Consider the following 19,975-nt stretch of genomic DNA (forward strand, 5'->3'; position numbering starts at 1 on the left):
TTTAAAATTTGAAGTTGTCATAAGTTTGTTATTAATAAATATATCTTAATGAAATTTTTGTCATAGCTATTTGAAGCCACTCTAAATCCAGTGGCGTAGAATTTTTTTTAATAAAAAAATCTCTAATACAAATTCTCCATTTTCGACGAAGAAAAAGTATCGTAGAATGCCCTGAAAATTTAACTAAACATTTCATATTTTGTCCCGCAATAGACCTTTTATTACATGACATTAAAAAAAATTTGGTTAAAATCGGTTAACAACTTCAAATTTTATAGAGGTGTTTCCAATCTAAATGGGTCACACTGTATAATATAGATATATAATATAAAAAAAAAGGTTAATGCGAGTTAATAGTAAAATAAAGGTAAAAGGTATCGGCATAGCTCGCAACAAAGGAAAAAAATATAATAAAATATGTGTATAAGATGGAAGGCAGTCGTATATACGTATTTCTGACTATTGGTCGTCTTTAGTACGGTGCAGCCAAGTTAGAAAAGGAGCATGTTAACTTGGGAAAGGATCACTACAGGAGCACTACAAGAGTTTTTTATGGAGTTATATTTATTATTATTTAAATCAGATTGAAATCTGTTTTATTTAGGTTTTGTGTATCTTTTTGTCATTGATTGCGTTGGTATTTCTTTTTATTTCTATTGATTCGTATATCTTCCTCTTCTTTTTGTTTTGTTCGGTTTTTCAAATTTTGTTTTCGAAGTCAAATTTATGCTTCTTCTCATTTTCATGTTTTGTGAGCGCAGTGACGTTGTTCTTGTCAAATTTGTGAGAACGAATTCTGGATTGAAGCAGCTGACTGGTTTGTCCGATATAGACACCTTCACAGTAAATACATGGTATCTCGTAAATAACATGTGATTTTTTGAGTTTTGGAGTTTGTGTTTTTAGTGTAGTGAAATATTTATTTAAAAGGTTGTTGCCTTTGTGAACCACTGTTATGTTATGTTTAGCTAAAAGATTTGTTAATTGTTCGGATAAACCTTTTATATATGGAAGAGTTGTATAAGTAGTTTTGATACTGTTGGGTTTATTGTTATTTGTATTATTGTAAAATGTATTAAGTCTTGATTTGAAAATAGTTTCGATTAGATGTTCGGGATATGCATTATTTAGAAGGGAATTTTTTGCTTTTTTTATTGCAGTTGGTCTGTATTCTGGATCTGTTAATTTTATAGATTTATCAGCAAGACTTATAATTACAGACTTCTTATGGGAGAATGGATGATGAGATTTGTAGTTGAGATATCGTGAAGACCATGTTTCTTTTGTAAACCACATGGTTTTTACTGTGTTATTAATGCGATGTAAGGTGATATCCACAATATTTATTTTATTATTTTGTTCAACTTCTATAGTAAACTTTAGTTTTGGATGGTAACTGTTAAAATTATCTGAAATTTCGTTAATTTTATTTGTTGGAATAGCAGTTACAGTCATCGTTATAGCGATGGTACAATATAGCGACGGTAGAAGAATGGTACATTAAAATCTAAATGACTCATAACAGATTCTTCTAAGTCTTCCAGAATCAGTTGAGCAATGACACTAGAAATACTTATACATCCATCCATTTGTTGGTATATTTCGTCCTTATATAAAAAATATGTTGAGTTTATTGTTAACTCTACAGATGATTGGAATTCTTGCAATGGGATGTTAGTGTACTCTTTTATGTCATTCCACTTCTTTTTAATGATGTCAATCGCAAGTTTTATTGGGATGTTAGTGTATAGTGAAATGACTTCTAAAGATATTAATTTATAGTTATTTGGTACGTGAATGTTTTTAATTTTAGAAATAAGGTCATTGGAATCTTTAATATAATAAGGATTTTTATTTGTGACATTGGAAATAATGTTTTTTAAGAACTTTGAAAGATTTTCGAAGGGTGATTGAATTCAAGAAACCATGGTTATATATCACCAAATACATCAAAATCACTTAAACTACACAACGCTGTTCCACCAAAAGTTTATGGTTTACCTAAAACACACAAGGAGAATGTCTCTCTACGTCCTATCGTTTCCTGCATTCAATCATCCTTCGAAAATCTTTTGACGTTCTAAAAAACATTATTTCCAATGTCACAAATAAAAGTCTTTATTATAAAGATTAAAGATTCCAATGACCTTATTTCTAAAATCAAAAATATTCACGTACTAGATAACTATAAATTAATACCTCTATTTCACTATAGACTAATATCCCAATAAAACTTGCCACTAACACCATTAAAAAGAAGTGGAATGACATAAAAAAGTACCCCATCGCAAGAGTATCCCATTGCAAGAATTCCAATCATCTGTAAAGTAGAGTAGAGACCAAAATTAAGTTGCGATTGTTTACCAATAAAAACATAGGTGAAGAACGTAAACGCAAATTGTAAGTCCAAATCACCGATAAGGTGCTGTAAAAAGGGCTTTTTGAAAATTTTGATCAGAACTGGACCAACCTCCTTCCGGTTTAGCGATTTTCATATTTTTATAGAAGCTTGGATATTAAGACGGTATGCAGTCACACAAAACTCAAAAAATGGTAAAAACATGAAAAGAAATTCTTGGAAATCTCAAAAGGTCGAAAAAACTGATTAATGAATATAAAAATCTAAAAAAATATAGAAATATAAACAATAAATGTATAAACGAACTAAACACTAGTGAGATTATTAGACCTATAGTAGCAGAAGAAGAAGAAAGTGATGATTATCACAATATTAAATAGCAAATATGTTCAGACAATCCTTGCAATATTCTAAATTTTCAAAATTTCGTATGTACTTTTTTAAGTTTTTGTTTTTAATTTTTTCCCCTGTGTAGAGAAAATAATTTCTGCAATTTAGATATTTTTATGAGTTGACTTCAAGATATTTTTGTTGAATATAACATAATACTGCTTTGTTAAGGTACAGGAAGATTTTTATTACGAAAATAATTCAAACCACACATTTCATTTTTTTTTGTAATTAATGATTTACGTTGTTTTATCCGAAATTCTATTCCAGTTTTTGTAGTTACTTGCAAATTGCATTACATTTTATTCGGATAGCAAAAAATATAGGTCAAATATACAACTATACGAACTAGTTTGTATGTCAAGGATACACACTGACCTATTTTCCGAATTACATTAATTTATCCGAGTTTGGAATGGTTTCGTTAACATTGCAGTTTCTCCATAATGGGACACGTGATTTCACTTTGTAAACAAGAAAAATTCAATATGTTACGAATAATTATAAAGTTTCGTTACGTTTTCTATATATTTTATCATAACATTTTTGTTTTGTATTCGCATCTGCTGCCTCTGTCGGTGAGTATACGTTTATCAAGGATATATTGTCAGGTTTATTTTTTATTTGGATATATCAAAATAAAATAGCTCATTAGACCAATGAAGTTGGTAAAAAATATAAATTTTTCGTCATAACTGTATAGACCGGTTTGGCAGTAGTAAAAATGTGTAGTATGAGATAATACAAAAAGATTCTCATGTAGTGATTCATCAATTTTTTTAGTGGAAATATTTTTAAAATAACAATCAAAACGTTAAACATTGTCAACAGACAACTTTTTCAGAAAAAAAAAAGATACACAAAGTGAGATATGCTGAATTGAAATCGAATGATAAACAAAAAAGTTATTGCAAAATAAACAACAAAATCGATGTTTTTGAATATTGTTTGTAATTTGATTATAAGATTTTTTGAAAAATGAGCTAATTTCTAAGGCCGGTCGTCATAATTTGACTGAATGTATCTCAATAATCCGGGGTTTATTTTCTTTGTTAACACGTATATTAATAACCTATGGAAAAAAGAACTTTAAAAAAATGATTCAATAATAAATAGAACTTTTTAAGCTTATAAACATTTACAATAACTCCGTAGAATTTAGTTCAAATTAAATAGCAGTTCGTGTTTCGCAGTCACAGTAAACAGTTGGAAGAGTCCATTTACGTGACGAGGGAGTCTGTTATACAACATGTCAACTTTTGCAAACTAGTTTTTTAGCATATTCTTTATGGACTTATTCTTATTTGGGCATCTTTTGGAAGTAGTTCTTTTACTTTTCTTCATTTTCTTTGGTCTCTGTCTTGAGTAGTACCATTCTTTAGTATATGCTAACAAGTATATCGAAAATTAAAAGAAAATCCATAAAGAAAATTGATATAAACAGCTTAAAACAACCTAACGTTAAACTAAAAGTCACAGAAAAATTAAATGAGGCAATAGCGGATATCACGGCAAGATCTAAACAACCGGCCAGTATAGAAGACAAGTGAAATCGACAGTATTAAAAAAGCTATCGTAACCACCACCAAGTCTCTGATCGCTTCCCAAAATTACAAAAAGAAGAATTGGATGACTGACGAAATATTATCAATGATGGACGGCCGCAGATCATTTAAAAAGAAAGACCGAACCAAACATCAGCAGATTAATTGACAAATACGAAAAGAGTGTCGCAAAGCTAAAGAACACTGGCTGCTAGACGGGTGTGCAGAAATGGAGGAATTGGAAGAAAAACATGACCACTTTAACATACATAAACTTGTTAAAGAAGTGACAGGTCATACAAAACCTTGCAAATTCAAGAGTATTGTGAAGGACAATAAATTAATTACTGATCCCAAGGATCTACTTCAACATTGGAGAAACTATACTCAGACAACACTAGAAGAAACTCTGAAAGTGAATATAAAAGTGAACCCTTCCCCAAAATATTGAAGTCAGAAGTTGTAAGGGCAATCAACCAGAGCAAATGGGGAAAAGCACCAGGCCCAGACGACATATACATAGAGGTTCTAACAATGTTGAGTGAAGACAATATAGACGCCTTGGTAGATCTTTTTAATGACATTTATGGGTCCGGTCAAATACCACAGGATTGGCTTCAATCAACCTTTATACTAATCCCAAAAAAGCCAAACGCTCATAGTTGCGACCAATTCCGAATGATCAGCTTATTGAGCCAGGTCCTAAAACTCTTCTTAAAGATAATTCACACAAGAATATACAACAGATGTAAAAGTGACATTAGCCCCACACAGTTCGGTTTCAGACAAGGATTTGGCACAAGAGAAGCACTTTATAGCTTAACTGTCCTACTTGAGAAATGCAGAGATCAGCAAAAAGATGTCTTCCTATGCTTTATAGATTACCAGAAAGCGTTCGATTGTGTTAATCATTCAGAATTAGTAAGAAAGATTGCTCCAGGAACGTTCGATAGATGAGAGTGACCTTAAAATCATAAAGAACCTTTATATGAATCAAGTGGCATCTGTGAGAGTAGGACTGGAATCTACATCATCTCAATCCAAAAAGATGTACGACAGGGTTGTGTTCTGTCACCCCTCCTTTTTAATCTTTACTCTGAAACGATTTTCGATAGAGCTTTAAGTGACACTGTAGATGGAATCAAAATCAACGGACAGACTATTAGTGTTCTTCGCTATGCTGATGATACAGTCATAATAGCTGATAGCCAAGAAGCGCTACAACGACTAATAGATAGAATAAACACTGAAAGAGAACGACTGGGCTTGAAGATTAATATAGACAAGACAAAGGTAACGGTGGTTAGCAGAACACGAAATATGCAATTAAATATAAGGGTAAACAATAAGAACATCCAAAAGGTCTCCAAGTTCAGATATCTCGGTGGTTGGATAACTGAAGATCTAGATCCAGGTATAGAGATATATAGCAGAATTAAGCAATCCAGAACAGCATTTACTAATATGAGAACCTTGCTAAGCAACAACAGCCTTAACTTAACGCTTCGATATCGCTTTGTAAAATGTTACGTTTACTCCATACTGCTATATGGTGTAGAAACCTGGACCATAAAAACCAATGTGATGAACCGATTAGAGGCCTTTGAAATGTGGGTATTTAGAAGACTACTTAAAATTCCCTGGACAGATCACACAATAAATGTCGAAGTATTAAATCGAATGAGCAGAGAACGAGAATTGCTGCCAATAATAAAAAGGAAAACTGCTTATCTGGGTCATATATTTCGAAATTCCAAGTACCAGTTCTTAAAGCTTATTATGGAAGGAAAGATAGAAGGAAAATGGGGCATCGGAAGAAAGAAATACTCATGGCTTAAAAACATAAGCGATTGGACAAACCTCGATGCTCGTGCAGTCAGAGCCACACAAGACTGATAGGAGTATGCCAGAATTGTCGCTAACATCCACTAATTGGATAGGGCACCATAACAAGAAGAACAAGTATATTTCACCATTTATTATACAGGGTGTCCAGAAACTCTCCGGGCAAACGAAAACCGGAGATTCCTCACATAATTTTAAGAAGATTTAATCCAATTCACCTAGTCCGAAAATGCTTCCTAGGAAAGCTAGAGCTATTTGGAGATGATGCCTTGTAAGTAGTTTTTACGTAACGAAAACTGGCATGATTATTTATCCTCCCAAAGTTAAATCGATTACATTAAATGCGAATTTCTAGTACCGTTCATAGGCGTCCGTTTTGGGTAGGTCAACGGTTATTTTAACGCATAATTTTTTGTCTTTAACTTTTAAGCATTTGTGATAATAGATTATTTAATTTTTAGGTATTCTAGTACTAAAAGGTACTCTTTAAGTCTGTAGGATACAACGATTTCTAGAAAAATCGATTTGAAATTTTTTTGTTTTTTCGTCATAAAAGTTAAATTAATAGGTACCTTAATTGATTTTAGAAATTACCTTTTGTTTTAATAAATTCAGCACACAATTCGTAAAAAAGATTGAGAAAAGAAGCAAAAAATCAATTTGAAACATAATTGAATCGGTCATTTCAAAAAGTGCATAAGTTCACAATTTTCAGAAACTAACTTTTTGTGCGGAATAGACTCCTCTAAGATAAACTGACGTGTGCAAAAACGACACCAGTCCGTACATAATCTGTCGAAATACTCTACAACTAATAGTGGCTTCCCACGATCTGCGATTGTACAGATCATCGCGGACAGCCGATCAGCACGGACGGCAACGCACCGCAGACAGAGCTCTTCCTATGGTCCGTGATAGTCTGTGTAGGTCCAGGACAGTAGTGTTGGATTTAACGTTATTTCAAAATGCCAAGTGAAAGAGAAGTAAAGTTCGAGTAAAAACTGCAAAACAACTTTGACAACACTACAGACAAGACAACTACTCGTGACAGCGAATGAAAAACTTCTGACTTGCACTTGTCGTCTGTTAAAACACAGACGCGCTAGGATCGCGTCGCACGAGCATGTACCGCACCTTTGATGTTACCGACTCTAGATGGATAGGACGCACCAGCACGGACGTGTCTGTGCTAACACGGACGAGACCTTTCCCACGGTGCGTGGTGCGAGCTGGTCCGCTTACGTCCGCAATATCGCCGACCGTGGGAAGCCGCTTTTAAATTGAAGGTCTGTGCAAAAACAACGCTAGTCCAGGACGTATGCAGTTTTTGCTGTGAATTTGTAAACATAATTTCTAAGAATTTGGTTGGTAGCCGAGATCGTATGATTGTTGAGTCGTTTATGTTACCATATTTTTATTTCAGTTTTCATTAATGTGTTGTGTTGGGAGGTTAAGTGCTTGACAATGATTAATTTAAATTTATTGGTTTTTTTGTTATGTAAACAAAGAAATAATATGCCAACTTCATCTGACGATAGTGTACATGAACATTTACCCTTAAAAAAGAGAAAACCCAATCCAGATAAATACAGAAGGAATATTGTACGTAATGCCAAAGTTAAAGGTTTACAACACACTAACTATAAAGGAAATATTGTACCGGCTAGAGCTACAGAACCTAATTGCAAGTAAGTAATAATTTATGCTGTTATGTAAGTTTACAGAGGTTTGTTTATTACCGTTTGTATGAGCAATAGGCAGTTTTAACAATTAGCAGCAATTTTTATAGTTTTTATAACATAGTTTAATATTTCGTTAATAAAAACATATTTTTCCGCAATAAATAAACAAACTACAGTAATGTAATATTGTCGTTAATGTTCTTGTTTTGCAAATTTTAAGAATATAAACTTAGTGTCAGTTCAATGAACACTTGTTCCAAGGATAAAAATCGGCGTTTTTTGTAATATTAATAAGAGGTTTAATATCACTATACAGGAATTTATTAGCTACAAACTTATTTTATGTTCTAGTGTGCTAGAAATCTTACCATTCCTTAAAAATCTCTTTTCTTTTTAGATGCAGAGCAAAATGCTTCCAAAAATGTTCTGAAGAAGAATTGGCTTTTTGTGTTGACACACTAAACAACTTTTCCACCAAAAATGAGCAAGATATAGTCTTGCAGCAAATATCGAAAAGGTGCCTGTTCAGAGACACCGTGCCCGAAAAGAAGGAGGAGTGTTGAAAGAATTTCAATTCACCTATCATGTTCCAAATCGAAAGAAGAACGAAAAGGTCTGTAAAAAGACTTTTACTTCGATTTATGGGATATCAGAAGGTCGTGTAAGATGAATTTGAAGCTTGCTTTTTAAGTCTTTGACCCCCCGTGATAGGCGAGGACAACACCCGAAATGGAATACCAAACCCCCTGAAGTTCATAAGCTCATTTATGATAATATTTTGTCATTTCCCAGAAAACAGACACACTATTTCCATTTGTTTTGTTGCTAATTCTATAAATATTGGCCTTAGGAAGGTAGGTTTTATTTGTCCTATTCTTCTGAACTCTCTGATATCGTTTTAGATCTCTAGGTGTATTCCAGTTCCACCTATTACTAACTTCGCTTTCTCTTTTACCATATTTACTGTTTCATCTTCAGTTTCAGCTATACCATGGATTGCCAAAATTTTCTTCTCAATTTGTCTCTTTAGATATTCTACTTGGATATTCAGGTTGCTTATTTCTATTTTCTGTTTTTAAGTTTTCTATTTTCTTGTTCAATTAATTTTTCTTTTTTTTTAATTTAGGTATGTCTCTATTTCTACAGTTTAGTTTTTTTTTTTCGATTTGATCTAATTGTTTCGCCAAATAACTTTTCTAGAAGCTTAAGTATCTTAAGTACTCTAAAAGCCTACTTATCTTATCAAAAAAAAATTGTTAAAAAGTACTCCTAACCAAACTTCAGCATGTTGACTAAATTAGTAACAAACCATATAAATATGTGCTTCGAAAGTAAAATATGTGCTAAACCAAATCAAAAATAAAAAATAAATTTACTCGTGCAAAAATGTCAACGTCAAAATCGATGACGTGCAATTAACTTTAAAAGAAATAATTATATTCACAGCACAACCCCACATGTACAACACAAAAGTGTTTTGATTATAATGCAATAAAATTCTATGACTTGAAACAACTGTAATAATCTGTTTGTGTGCGGAAAAACATGTTTAAATTCAATTTTATCCATAATACAAGCAAGGCATTTCAATTAAACCGGATCATTCAAATGAAAAAAGTTACTCGTCTCTAATCTCCTTTGAAGCTGCATTCCATAATGTAACTTCTCGAAATCGACAAATTGTACCGGAGAAGCTCGAGAAGAGCGCGTAACGAACGGATATATGCCAAGGCCGCGACCGTGGCCCATTTCCCAAATTCCGAACTGCATCAGGCGTGCCGCTGACACACTGACCTATTTTTGAAATTTCGTACGCAAGTAGGGCGAGAGTCCCGGAAAGACCTGCTCTCGATTTCTGGAAAAGATCAAGTTTATGACGAATTTTGCCGGGATGTGGGCGAGTCCATTCAGGTTAAGGTTATTTGTAATAACATTTAATCATTTTAGGAAATACGGTTTAAATTTCCTAATAAAATTCACATGGTTAAGAATGAAAATTTGATAGAAACTTTCAATATATTGTTATTGCCCTTTGTAATTATTTCGGGTATTTTGTTTAAACAAGTTCTTTAAGTCCTATACAAATAACTAATAGTTTCACCTTTCTTTTCACAACCCTTAACTTGATTTGCCAACAAGATTAATAAAAATACATAATCAGTGAAAAGCAACCCGGCCCTTGACTAAAATAAAAACTTGGTAAGCAGTATGTCGCCAGCAAAAAGAATAGTCCAGGAAACGAAGCTTAAAATAATAAAATAAGACAACTCGGAAATTTTTCGGAAAAGACTGATTTGCATAAAAATTTGGGATTAGGTTCAACTTAACCTCTACTTCAAAATCAATATTGTGCCGACGAACGCTTTTAGTTTTTTAAGGGTGAAAACTACCTCTTATTGCCAAAATTTATATAAAAGCTTAAGAGTGAAATTTGGTTCAGATGAATTATAGTGTATTTTTATGTATGAGAGAGTAATAAAACAATAAATTATGTATGCAAATCCCTAAACTGTTGATACGGGTGACTCAATGAAAAACAGATATTTGTCAACAAGTTTACAGAAGTATATAGGAAAACAATTTTAAATTGAGTATGACCACCAGGTATAAAGGTTGGAGCAGAATAGAATACAATAGTTGTGAGGGATACTAATCCCTAAATAAGGTTGCCAGTGTCGGAGTGATGGAGGTTAACAGGTACTAATGAATTTGCAAGAAATGTAAGATGTTTATTTTATTGGTTATATATAACCAATAAAAGTTTAATAAGTACCTACCTATTTGCAAAATAAAGTTTAATTCTTTAGATAAAATAAAACGTTTTATTTTATCTATTTGCAAAATAAAGTTTAATTCTTTGCCTATTTGCAAAATAAAGTTTAATCCTTTGATAAAATAAAACGTTTTATTTTATCTGAAATGAGTGCATTCCACGAAGTAAGGGTTTCAACAATCAAACATTTAATTCTTTAATTCCAGGAATCTACGACAGTAATTGACTAGATAATTACCTTCTAAACTTATTCCACAGAAAATGTGATAGTGGGTTTTTCCATTTTGTATATAGGAAGGTCCAAGTGGCGTATTCAAAATTCTTAACAGTTCACTAAAAGTAGGTACTTCAGTTGCAAGGTGCAGTTTATCGTGTATACTAGTGTTATGGAAAATTTGGAAGTGCCGTGTAAATGCCGAAAAATTGGTCCTCTAACAGTTAATGAAAAAACATTAATATTTAATTGTTTTAAATCATTTACAGACAAACGTTTATGTGAAAGTGTTGATGAGACCGTTGAGTTAGTTAGCAGTACACTTGGTGTTGGGAAATCTACGATTTACAGAGTTATTAAAGAAGAGAAATGTGGTAGTTTTCAAATGCCACGTAATGCTCCAGGGAAACCAAAATTTCAAATAGAATATCATTTTAAAGAAGGACTTCGACGGAAAGTGCATGAATTCTTCTTTAGACAAGAATTTCCAACATTGGATAAAGTTCTTGTCTCAGTTCGAGATGATAAGGATTACCCAGAAATGAGTCGAAGTACGTTATGGAAACTTTTAAAAGAAATAGGCTTCCGCTGGAAAAAGAATCCCAGAAAGTCTATTTTATTAGAAAGAAGCGATATTGTCATATGGAGAAGACATTTTCTAAGAACCATAAAGGAAATGAGAAACCAAAAAAGAAAAATATTTTATCTTGATGAAACATGGATCAACGAGGGTCATACACCAAATAAATTTTGGCAGGATGAAACTGTTACAAGTCAAAGGCACGCTTTTGTAAATAACTTATCTACTGGTTTAAACCCACCATCAGGAAAGGGACGCAGGCTGATAATAGTACACATTGGCAGTTCAGACGGTTTTGTTGAAGGTGGTTTATTAACTTTTGAATCAACTCGTACCGGTGACTACCATGAAGACATGAACGCTGATGTCTTTCAAGAATGGTTCGAACAAATGATAGATCTTCTTCCTAAGAACTGTGTAATAGTAATGGATAATGCAAGTTATCACTCCAGACTTATAGAAGGACTGCCCACAACCAAGTGGTTAAAAAAAGACTTGCAGAATTGGCTGAGTTCAAAAAATATTACGTACCATCCCGGATCTATAAGAAAGGAACTTTATTCGTTGTGTGCCCTTCATAAAGAAAAATTTAAAAAATACGAAATTGATGAAATTGCCAAAAATCGTGGAATGACAGTACTTAGATCCCCACCATATCATTGTGAATTAAACCCGATTGAACTGGTATGGGCACAGATAAAGAGTGAAGTTTCAAGAAAAAATACCACTTTTAAAATTCATGATGTTAAACAGTTGTTTTTGGAGGCCGTAAATAATGTAAAACCTGAAAACTGGGAAAAGGCAGTAAATCACACTATTAAAGAAGAGGAAAAAATGTGGAAGCTGGACAATATTACTGATAAAATGATCGAGCCAGTTATTATAAATCTTGGTTCTGAAAGTTCATCTTCTGAATCTGATTTGGATTTGTAACAAGTAGCTGTAAGTTTTATATTAATATTTTTATTCATCTATTTAACATACCTTAGACGGTTTTAAAAACTCTTTTTCTCTTTTGTAATTTTTAAAAATTAAAAAAAATGTGAATTTTTTAAAACCCTTTTTAATGTAGGCCAGTCAGTTCTAATATAGTGTGTGGTAAAAGAGGTCACTTTTGTTTACATACACAACACTTTATAACACTGAAATAATTCATTTATTTTTTACAATTATTCAAAGTAATTTTTCAATTAATCTTGAGCACGCCCATGGAGTGGTCGGAGCTACCAGTTAAAATTATGCTAATTACTCTCTCGTTCATAAAAATAAACTATAAATAATAATTGTCTGATACTCTAACTATAATTTTTGACTATTTCAGCCCTTTAAAAATTCATTTTTAAGGTTGAAAACTACCCCTAATTACTCAAATTTAGGTAATAATAGTTTGATAATCTTAATATAATTTCTGAGTATTTCAACCCTTCAACATTTATTTTTTAAATGTCTACAAAAAAGTTTATAAACAGTGAAATTTGATTAAGATGAATTGAATAATGATTTTTTAGTGCTTTAATTATAATTTTAAAATATTTCAATTCTTTGAAAATTCATTTTTAAGGTTTATCAAATGTTTGTTTTTCAAGTATTTTGTTTTTTGTTTTTCTGTTGCGAGACATGCCATTACATTTTACTTTTATTATTCATTAGCATTAACCTTTTATATTTGTTTTAAACGTTTGGCATTCCTTTCCCCAGGTAGCTGTAGATTCCTCCGTGGTTATTGTTAGTGGTTGACCTGGAAACCATCAGGGTCTTCAACTCTAACGCCACAAATTGGTTGCATTGCTCCTGTAGTGATCAAACTTCATTTTCGCCATTGGTGAAACTTCTTTCACTATCTTCTTCGGCATCTTCTATTATTGGAGTACTAGTACTGCAATTATCATCAGAACAACCAAAGTAAGTTGGGTTACAAAATAACTCCAGTTTTCTGCAGCTACATGAGGCTTTTAAAAATATTATTTTTAAAAGTTCTTCAGGAGAATACGACTCTTTTAGAAGAGCTACAAGGCTATTAATAGCCTTGTAGCTCTTACACTAACCTATAATAAAGTATAGCTCGGTTGATATTAGTCTTATAAGAACCATTTTATTTATTTTTCAAAAGGTACATTTTTGTTAATGACAGAAAACTGATAAAAAATATTGATTGTTTCGATATAAAACTAACACTTTCGATAGCGAATAAATGGAAAACTATTAATTTTATCAAGAAAATGTATGGAACATTTTTTTGCTTAGAATTAATTTTTCTACCAATTTTTGCGGTCAAACTATAAAAAAAATTCTCAAAATTCTCTCCTGAGCTGGGGTGGCAACTACCTCCATGGTAAAAGCGCATTTCGGCATCATATAGATTTTGATCCTTGGACTATCCACTATTTATTCTCAAATTTCCAAGTAAATCGATCTTTTACGAAAAAATTGGAAGGTGAAAACTTTCGTTTGCTGGACTAAAAGACACTCCTTTGTATCATATTATGTTACTATCCATATTTTGGTACCTAGTGGATATTTTTTTACGATCTTGTTAATATTTTCTGTATTTCTGGTTAATTTACTGGCATGTTTCACAATAGCTTATATATAGACTACTATTTTTTGTTCTCTACAAATTCAATAAAGGACTATCAATAACAAATAGTAAAACATGCTTGCTTACCTCATCTACTTCAATTTGGACATAAATTGAGACAAATCGTACTCATCGTCGTACTGTCTACTGTCCCAGAGCTCCGGTAATGAATCCAAAACGGCCTTCATTCCGCCTATACCGGTCTTCGCACTACCAGAAGACGAATCTCCATTTGATGTCGATTTATGGGAGAACAAGTCTAGTAATTGGTCGGTACCCATGGTCTCCATCTGACTGTTTTCGCCGCTGATGACGGTGTTAGCAGTCTGGAGCTTGAATTTCTGCAATCTGTAACAAAAGTCGATTCAGATAATGATATATTTCGAAAAATAAATAAAAAAAATCTAATACTTGAAGCTTAGTATATAAAAGAAATTTTTCGAGGATCACAGATCGGAAGATGGCCAGCCAATTGAACGAGGAGACAACTTCATTATTCAGGCTATTAATTTAGCCATTCCCAAAAAACACGAAGCAAGAATGTGTGGAGACGATAACTAATATATAAAAAATGTAAAACATTTAAAAAGATCCCAATATGGGTTCGGAAAGGTAATAGGAATTAGGGAAGCAATCCTGGGTCTGATGCTAATGGCCGAAGTATATCTGAAAGTACAACACTTGGGTTGATCGTTTGAAGATCTCAGGCCTAAATGTATTTAATATATCGATAGAAAGTGCTCAAAACCTGGTTAAACCCACAAAAACATATGCATATCAGGTATGGTGGCCAAAGGTACAACAAAGAAGTGTAATGCTGAAGTTAAGCAAGGTTCAAAGACTTGCCTGCCTCAGCATAACTGGTGCGATGAGAAGCATTCCAACTGCAGCAATGGAAATTCTATTGAACCTTCTCCCTTGTGTACTCCAGTAAAGGGAGAATCGAGAATGAGTTTATATAAATTGCAAGAAAACCTACACAATGTTCCAATTAGATGGAGGTATCACAACATCATGAATATATCTGGGGATCACATATGGGAGATAAAAACACACCACGTAACCTCTAGAAATAGAATCAAGATACCTTTCCAGATAGAGCTAACCACAAGAGAGGTATGGAATGATCCCAGAAGACATCTTAAGTCTGTTGGCCACAACTGGTATAGAGATCAATTAAAAAGAAGGATGGTTCGGGAATAGGAGTATGTAATGGTGACAGTAATAACCATAATTTAGCCCGTTCCTACATGGGACAGAGAACTAGGCAGAGATCTGTGTAATCCTGCATTATGCAAGAATAAACAATATGATGGATTATACAAATAAGCGGATAGTCAGGCAGCTATATGAGCTCTACCCAATCCAAGGATTACATGCAAACTCGTGTGGAAATGTGGCCAAGAACTTGATAACCTATCAGGCAGCAACAGTGTAAAACTTGCTTGGGTGCCAGAACGTCAACAAATCGATGGCAATGAAAGAGCCGATGAACTTACTGGAAGAAGATCGGCAACAGAACAAGTTCAGGGTGTTCCAAAAATCACAATCAGAAACCGAATAAAAGGCTGGATTCGGGGAAAATAGAATGTGTACTAAGAATAAACCCTTACACATGCAACACTGCGCAAAATGAACAAGAAGCAGCTCAAACTCCTAGTGTTACTAACTGAGCATTTGCCAGTAAAAGGACATCTGAACACCAACTCTAACAAATTGGTGAATGTTAAAAATATTTTGGAATGGGTGTCGTAAAAAAGTGTGGAAGGTAAGCACAATAAACCTAAAGGCTGAAGCGTCATTGGAAAATGCATTCAGACGGCTTCCAAAGAAAAAACCGCCCAAAATACTACAGTTAATTTCGCAAGTAAATATTATACAGTTAATTTGGAACTTTCTGCCTAGGACCTAATCGATAGATGAAAATAAATATAATATAAAAACTTATATCGCGGCAGATGGAAAGACAGATAAAGACATTTGACCATAAACACTTATCAACTATGAAATAGAATATGTAGATATCACTACTAATAAAAATTTTAAAATTCCAGCGTATCCTTCCATATTATAAATATAACAATAACTAAAATAAATACAACGAACAAGTTTTTATATAAATTAAACCACACTCACCCCATAATCTTCTCTTCCAAAGTTCCCCTTGTAATCAGCCTATAGACATTTACAACCTTCCTCTGGCCGATCCTGTGAGCTCTATCCATGGCTTGTAGATCCTTCATAGGATTCCAATCGTGTTCGACGAAAATTACCGTGTCGGCGCCCGTCAGATTCAAGCCCAGTCCTCCAACTTGGGTCGTTAATAACAGTACGTCAATCGAAGGATCATTGTTAAACCTGATGATAAAAAGATGATAAAAATGTAACATGAGACATAGATTATACATTAATATACATACTATGACACCACATAATAATCACTTTATATCTGCCATAACTTGCAATAATAATAAAAATTATAGTGTTACACCAAGCCCTTGGTACGCCCCTGATCGAATATACTACGCGACGGTTCGATCTACAGCCATTCTAAGGCCGCCGAGAAAATTCTACTGGGTTCTGGGAGCGTTCCGAACACCGAGACAAAGTATATATAAGAGAAATTAGAATCTAGTACACATTTGATTTAAATTTTAAAAATATGTGAAAATATCAGAATGACTGAGTTTAACCTTATTTCAAAGTATGGTAATATAAAAAAGATATTGGTAAAATATCCAAAGGATATTTTATCGAAATTTTTATATTGAAACCGAAAAGATATTGGTAAAATATCCAAAGGATAGTCAAAGAAGAACTATGATGAAGATGTGGCAGAAGAACAAGCGGCCAATTTTATGTAAGAAATGTCTATTCGCTTGACTCTCGGACCAAAATTGATGCCAATATAGCCGATTAACCAAATTTGATAAAAATCCAAGGGTACCCCCTTGGAAAATTTTTGCCAAAAAAATTTTGTTAAATGTTTTGGTACATGCACTTGGTCCAGCTTATTCCAAACATGTATCTTTTTCTGATCCCTTAACCCTAGTTTACCGGAAAAGAGGAAAAATCGAATTAAAAAATCTACAGTTTTTTCCATTTTCCGGCAAAACGGTGCATAATTTTTAGCCACATGTTTAGATTTTTTTAATCAGCAAGTCACCCTTAATCGAAATAATTCAAATTTCCAACAAAATATGCACTTTTAATTTTCTCGAAATTTTCAGCGAATACATACATCCAAGTGGAAATTTTTCTCACGAACCGTTAAATGTACGAAAATTCTGAGTATGGCAGAAAAACGAGCGGCCAATTTTATGTAGTGAATATCCATTCGCTTGACTCTCGGACCAAAATTGACGACAACATATCCGATTAACGAAATTTGATAAAAATAAAATGGTCTACAGTTTTTTCGATTTTCCGGCAAAACAGTGCATAATTTTAAGCCACATGTTAAGATTTTTTTAATCATCTAGTCACCCTTAATCGAAATAATTCAAATTTCCAACAAAATATGCACTTTTAATTTTCTCGAAATTTTCAGCGAATACATACATCCAAGTGGAAATGTTTCTGACGAACCGTTAAATGTACGAAAATTCTGAGTATAACAGAAGTACGAGCGGCCAATTCTATGTAGGAAATGTCTATTCGCTTGACTCTCGGACCAAAATTGACGCCAATATAGCCGATTAAGGAAATTTGATAAAAATCCAATGGTCTACAGTTTTTCGATTTTCCGGCAAAACAGTGCATAATTTTTAGCCACATGTTAAGATTTTTTTAATCAGCAAGTCACCTTAATCGAAATAATTCAAATTTCCAACAAAATATGCACTTTTAATTTTCTCGAAATTTCAGCGAATACATACATCCAAGTGGAAATTTTTCTCACGAACCGTTAAATGTACGAAAATTCTGAGTATGGCAGAAAAACGAGCGGCCAATTTTATGTAGTGAATATCCATTCGCTTGACTCTCGGACCAAAATTGACGACAACATATCCGATTAACGAAATTTGATAAAAATAAAATGGTCTACAGTTTTTTCGATTTTCGGCAAAACAGTGCATAATTTTAAGCCACATGTTAAGATTTTTTTAATCATCTAGTCACCCTTAATCGAAATAATTCAAATTTCCAACAAAATATGCACTTTTAATTTTCTCGAAATTTTCAGCGAATACATACATCCAAGTGGAAATGTTTCTGACGAACCGTTAAATGTACGAAAATTCTGAGTATAACAGAAGTACGAGCGGCCAATTCTATGTAGGAAATGTCTATTCGCTTGACTCTCGGACCAAAATTGACGCCAATATAGCCGATTAAGGAAATTTGATAAAAATCCAATGGTCTACAGTTTTTTCGATTTTCCGGCAAAACAGTGCATAATTTTTAGCCACATGTTAAGATTTTTTTAATCAGCAAGTCACCCTTAATCGAAATAATTCAAATTTCCAACAAAATATGCACTTTTAATTTTCTCGAAATTTTCAGCGAATACATACATCCAAGTGGAAATTTTTCTTACGAACCGTTAAATATACTTAAGTTCTGAGTATGGCAGAAGAACGGGCGGCCAATTTTAGTAGGAAATGTCTATTCGCTTGACTCTCGGACCAAAATTGACGCCAATATAGCCGATTAACCAAATTTGATAAAAATTCAAGGGTACCCCCTTAGAAAATTTTTGCAAATTTTACAAAAAAAAAAATTTTGTTAAATGTTTTGGTACATGCACTTAGTCCAGCTTATTCCAAATATGTGTCTTTTTCTGATTCCTTAACCCTAGTTTGCCGGAAAAGAGGAAAAATCGAATTAAAAAATCTACAGTTTTTTCAATTTTCCGGCCAAACGATGCATAATTTCTAGCCACATGTTTAGATTTTTGTAATCAGCAAGTCACCCTTAATCGAAATAATTCAAATTTCAAACAAAATATGCACTTTTAATTTTCTCGAAATTTTCAGCGAATACATACATCCAAGTGAAAATTTTTCTCACGAACCGTTAAATGTACGAAAATTCTGAGTATGGCAGAAAAACGAGCGGCCAATTTTATGTAGAAAATGTCCATTTGCTTGACTCTCGGACTAAAATTGACGCCAATATAGCCGATTAAGGAAATTTGATAAAAATCCAATGGTCTACAGTTTTTTCGATTTTCCGGCAAAACAGTGCATAATTTTTAGCCACATGTTCAGATTTTTGTAATCAGCAAGTCACCCTTAATCGAAATAATTCAAATTTCAAACAAAATGTGCACTTTTAATTTTCTCGAAATTTTCAGCGAATACATACATCCAAGTGGAAATTTTTCTCACGAACCGTTAAATGTACGAAAATTCTGAGTATAACAGAAGAACGAGCGGCCAATTGTAGGAAATGTCCATTTGATTGACTCTCGGACCAAAATTGACGCCAACATAGCCGATTAACGAAATTAGATGAAAATCCAATGGTCTACAGTTTTTTCGATTTTCCGACAAAATGGTGCATAATTTCTAGCCACATAACTAGATTTTTTTAATCAGCAAGTCACCCTTAATCGAAATAATTCAAATTTCCAACAAAATATGCACTTTTAATTTTCTCGAAATTTTCAGCAAATACATACATCCAAGTGGAAATTTTTCTCACGAACAGTTAGATGTAGGAAAATTCTGAGTAGGGCAGAAGAACGAGCGGTCAAGTTTATGTAGGAAATGTCTATTCGCTTCACTCTAGGACCAAAATTGACGCCAACATAGCCGATTAACGAAATTTGATAAAAATCCAATGTTCTACAGTTTTTTCGATTTTCGGCAAAATGGTGCATAATTTCTAGCCACATGTTTATATTTTTTTAATCAGCAAGTCACCCTTAATCGAAATAATTCAAATTTTAAAGAAAATATACACTTTTAATTTTCTCGAAATGTTCAGCGAATACATACATCCAAGTGGAAATTTTTCTCACGAACCGTTACATGTACGAAAATTCTGAGTATGGCAGAAGAAC

The 19,975-nt window shown here is 33.1% G+C and overlaps 1 protein-coding gene across 1 annotated transcript in view; it reads right to left on the reverse strand.

Moving 5' to 3' along the window:
• The window catches only part of Hel89B (histone acetyltransferase 1), a 105,379-nt gene that overhangs the window by 5,582 nt on the left and 79,822 nt on the right, over positions 1-19,975 (reverse strand). Inside the window, 2 exon segments of the mRNA XM_072539823.1 lie at positions 14,053-14,313; positions 16,102-16,323. Of these exon segments, the coding sequence (XP_072395924.1) occupies positions 14,058-14,313; positions 16,102-16,323 (478 nt within the window). The 3' untranslated portion in view covers positions 14,053-14,057.

This window comes from Diabrotica undecimpunctata, chromosome 8 (genome assembly GCF_040954645.1).
Source record: "Diabrotica undecimpunctata isolate CICGRU chromosome 8, icDiaUnde3, whole genome shotgun sequence".
In the NCBI taxonomy this organism is placed as follows: domain Eukaryota; kingdom Metazoa; phylum Arthropoda; class Insecta; order Coleoptera; family Chrysomelidae; genus Diabrotica; species Diabrotica undecimpunctata.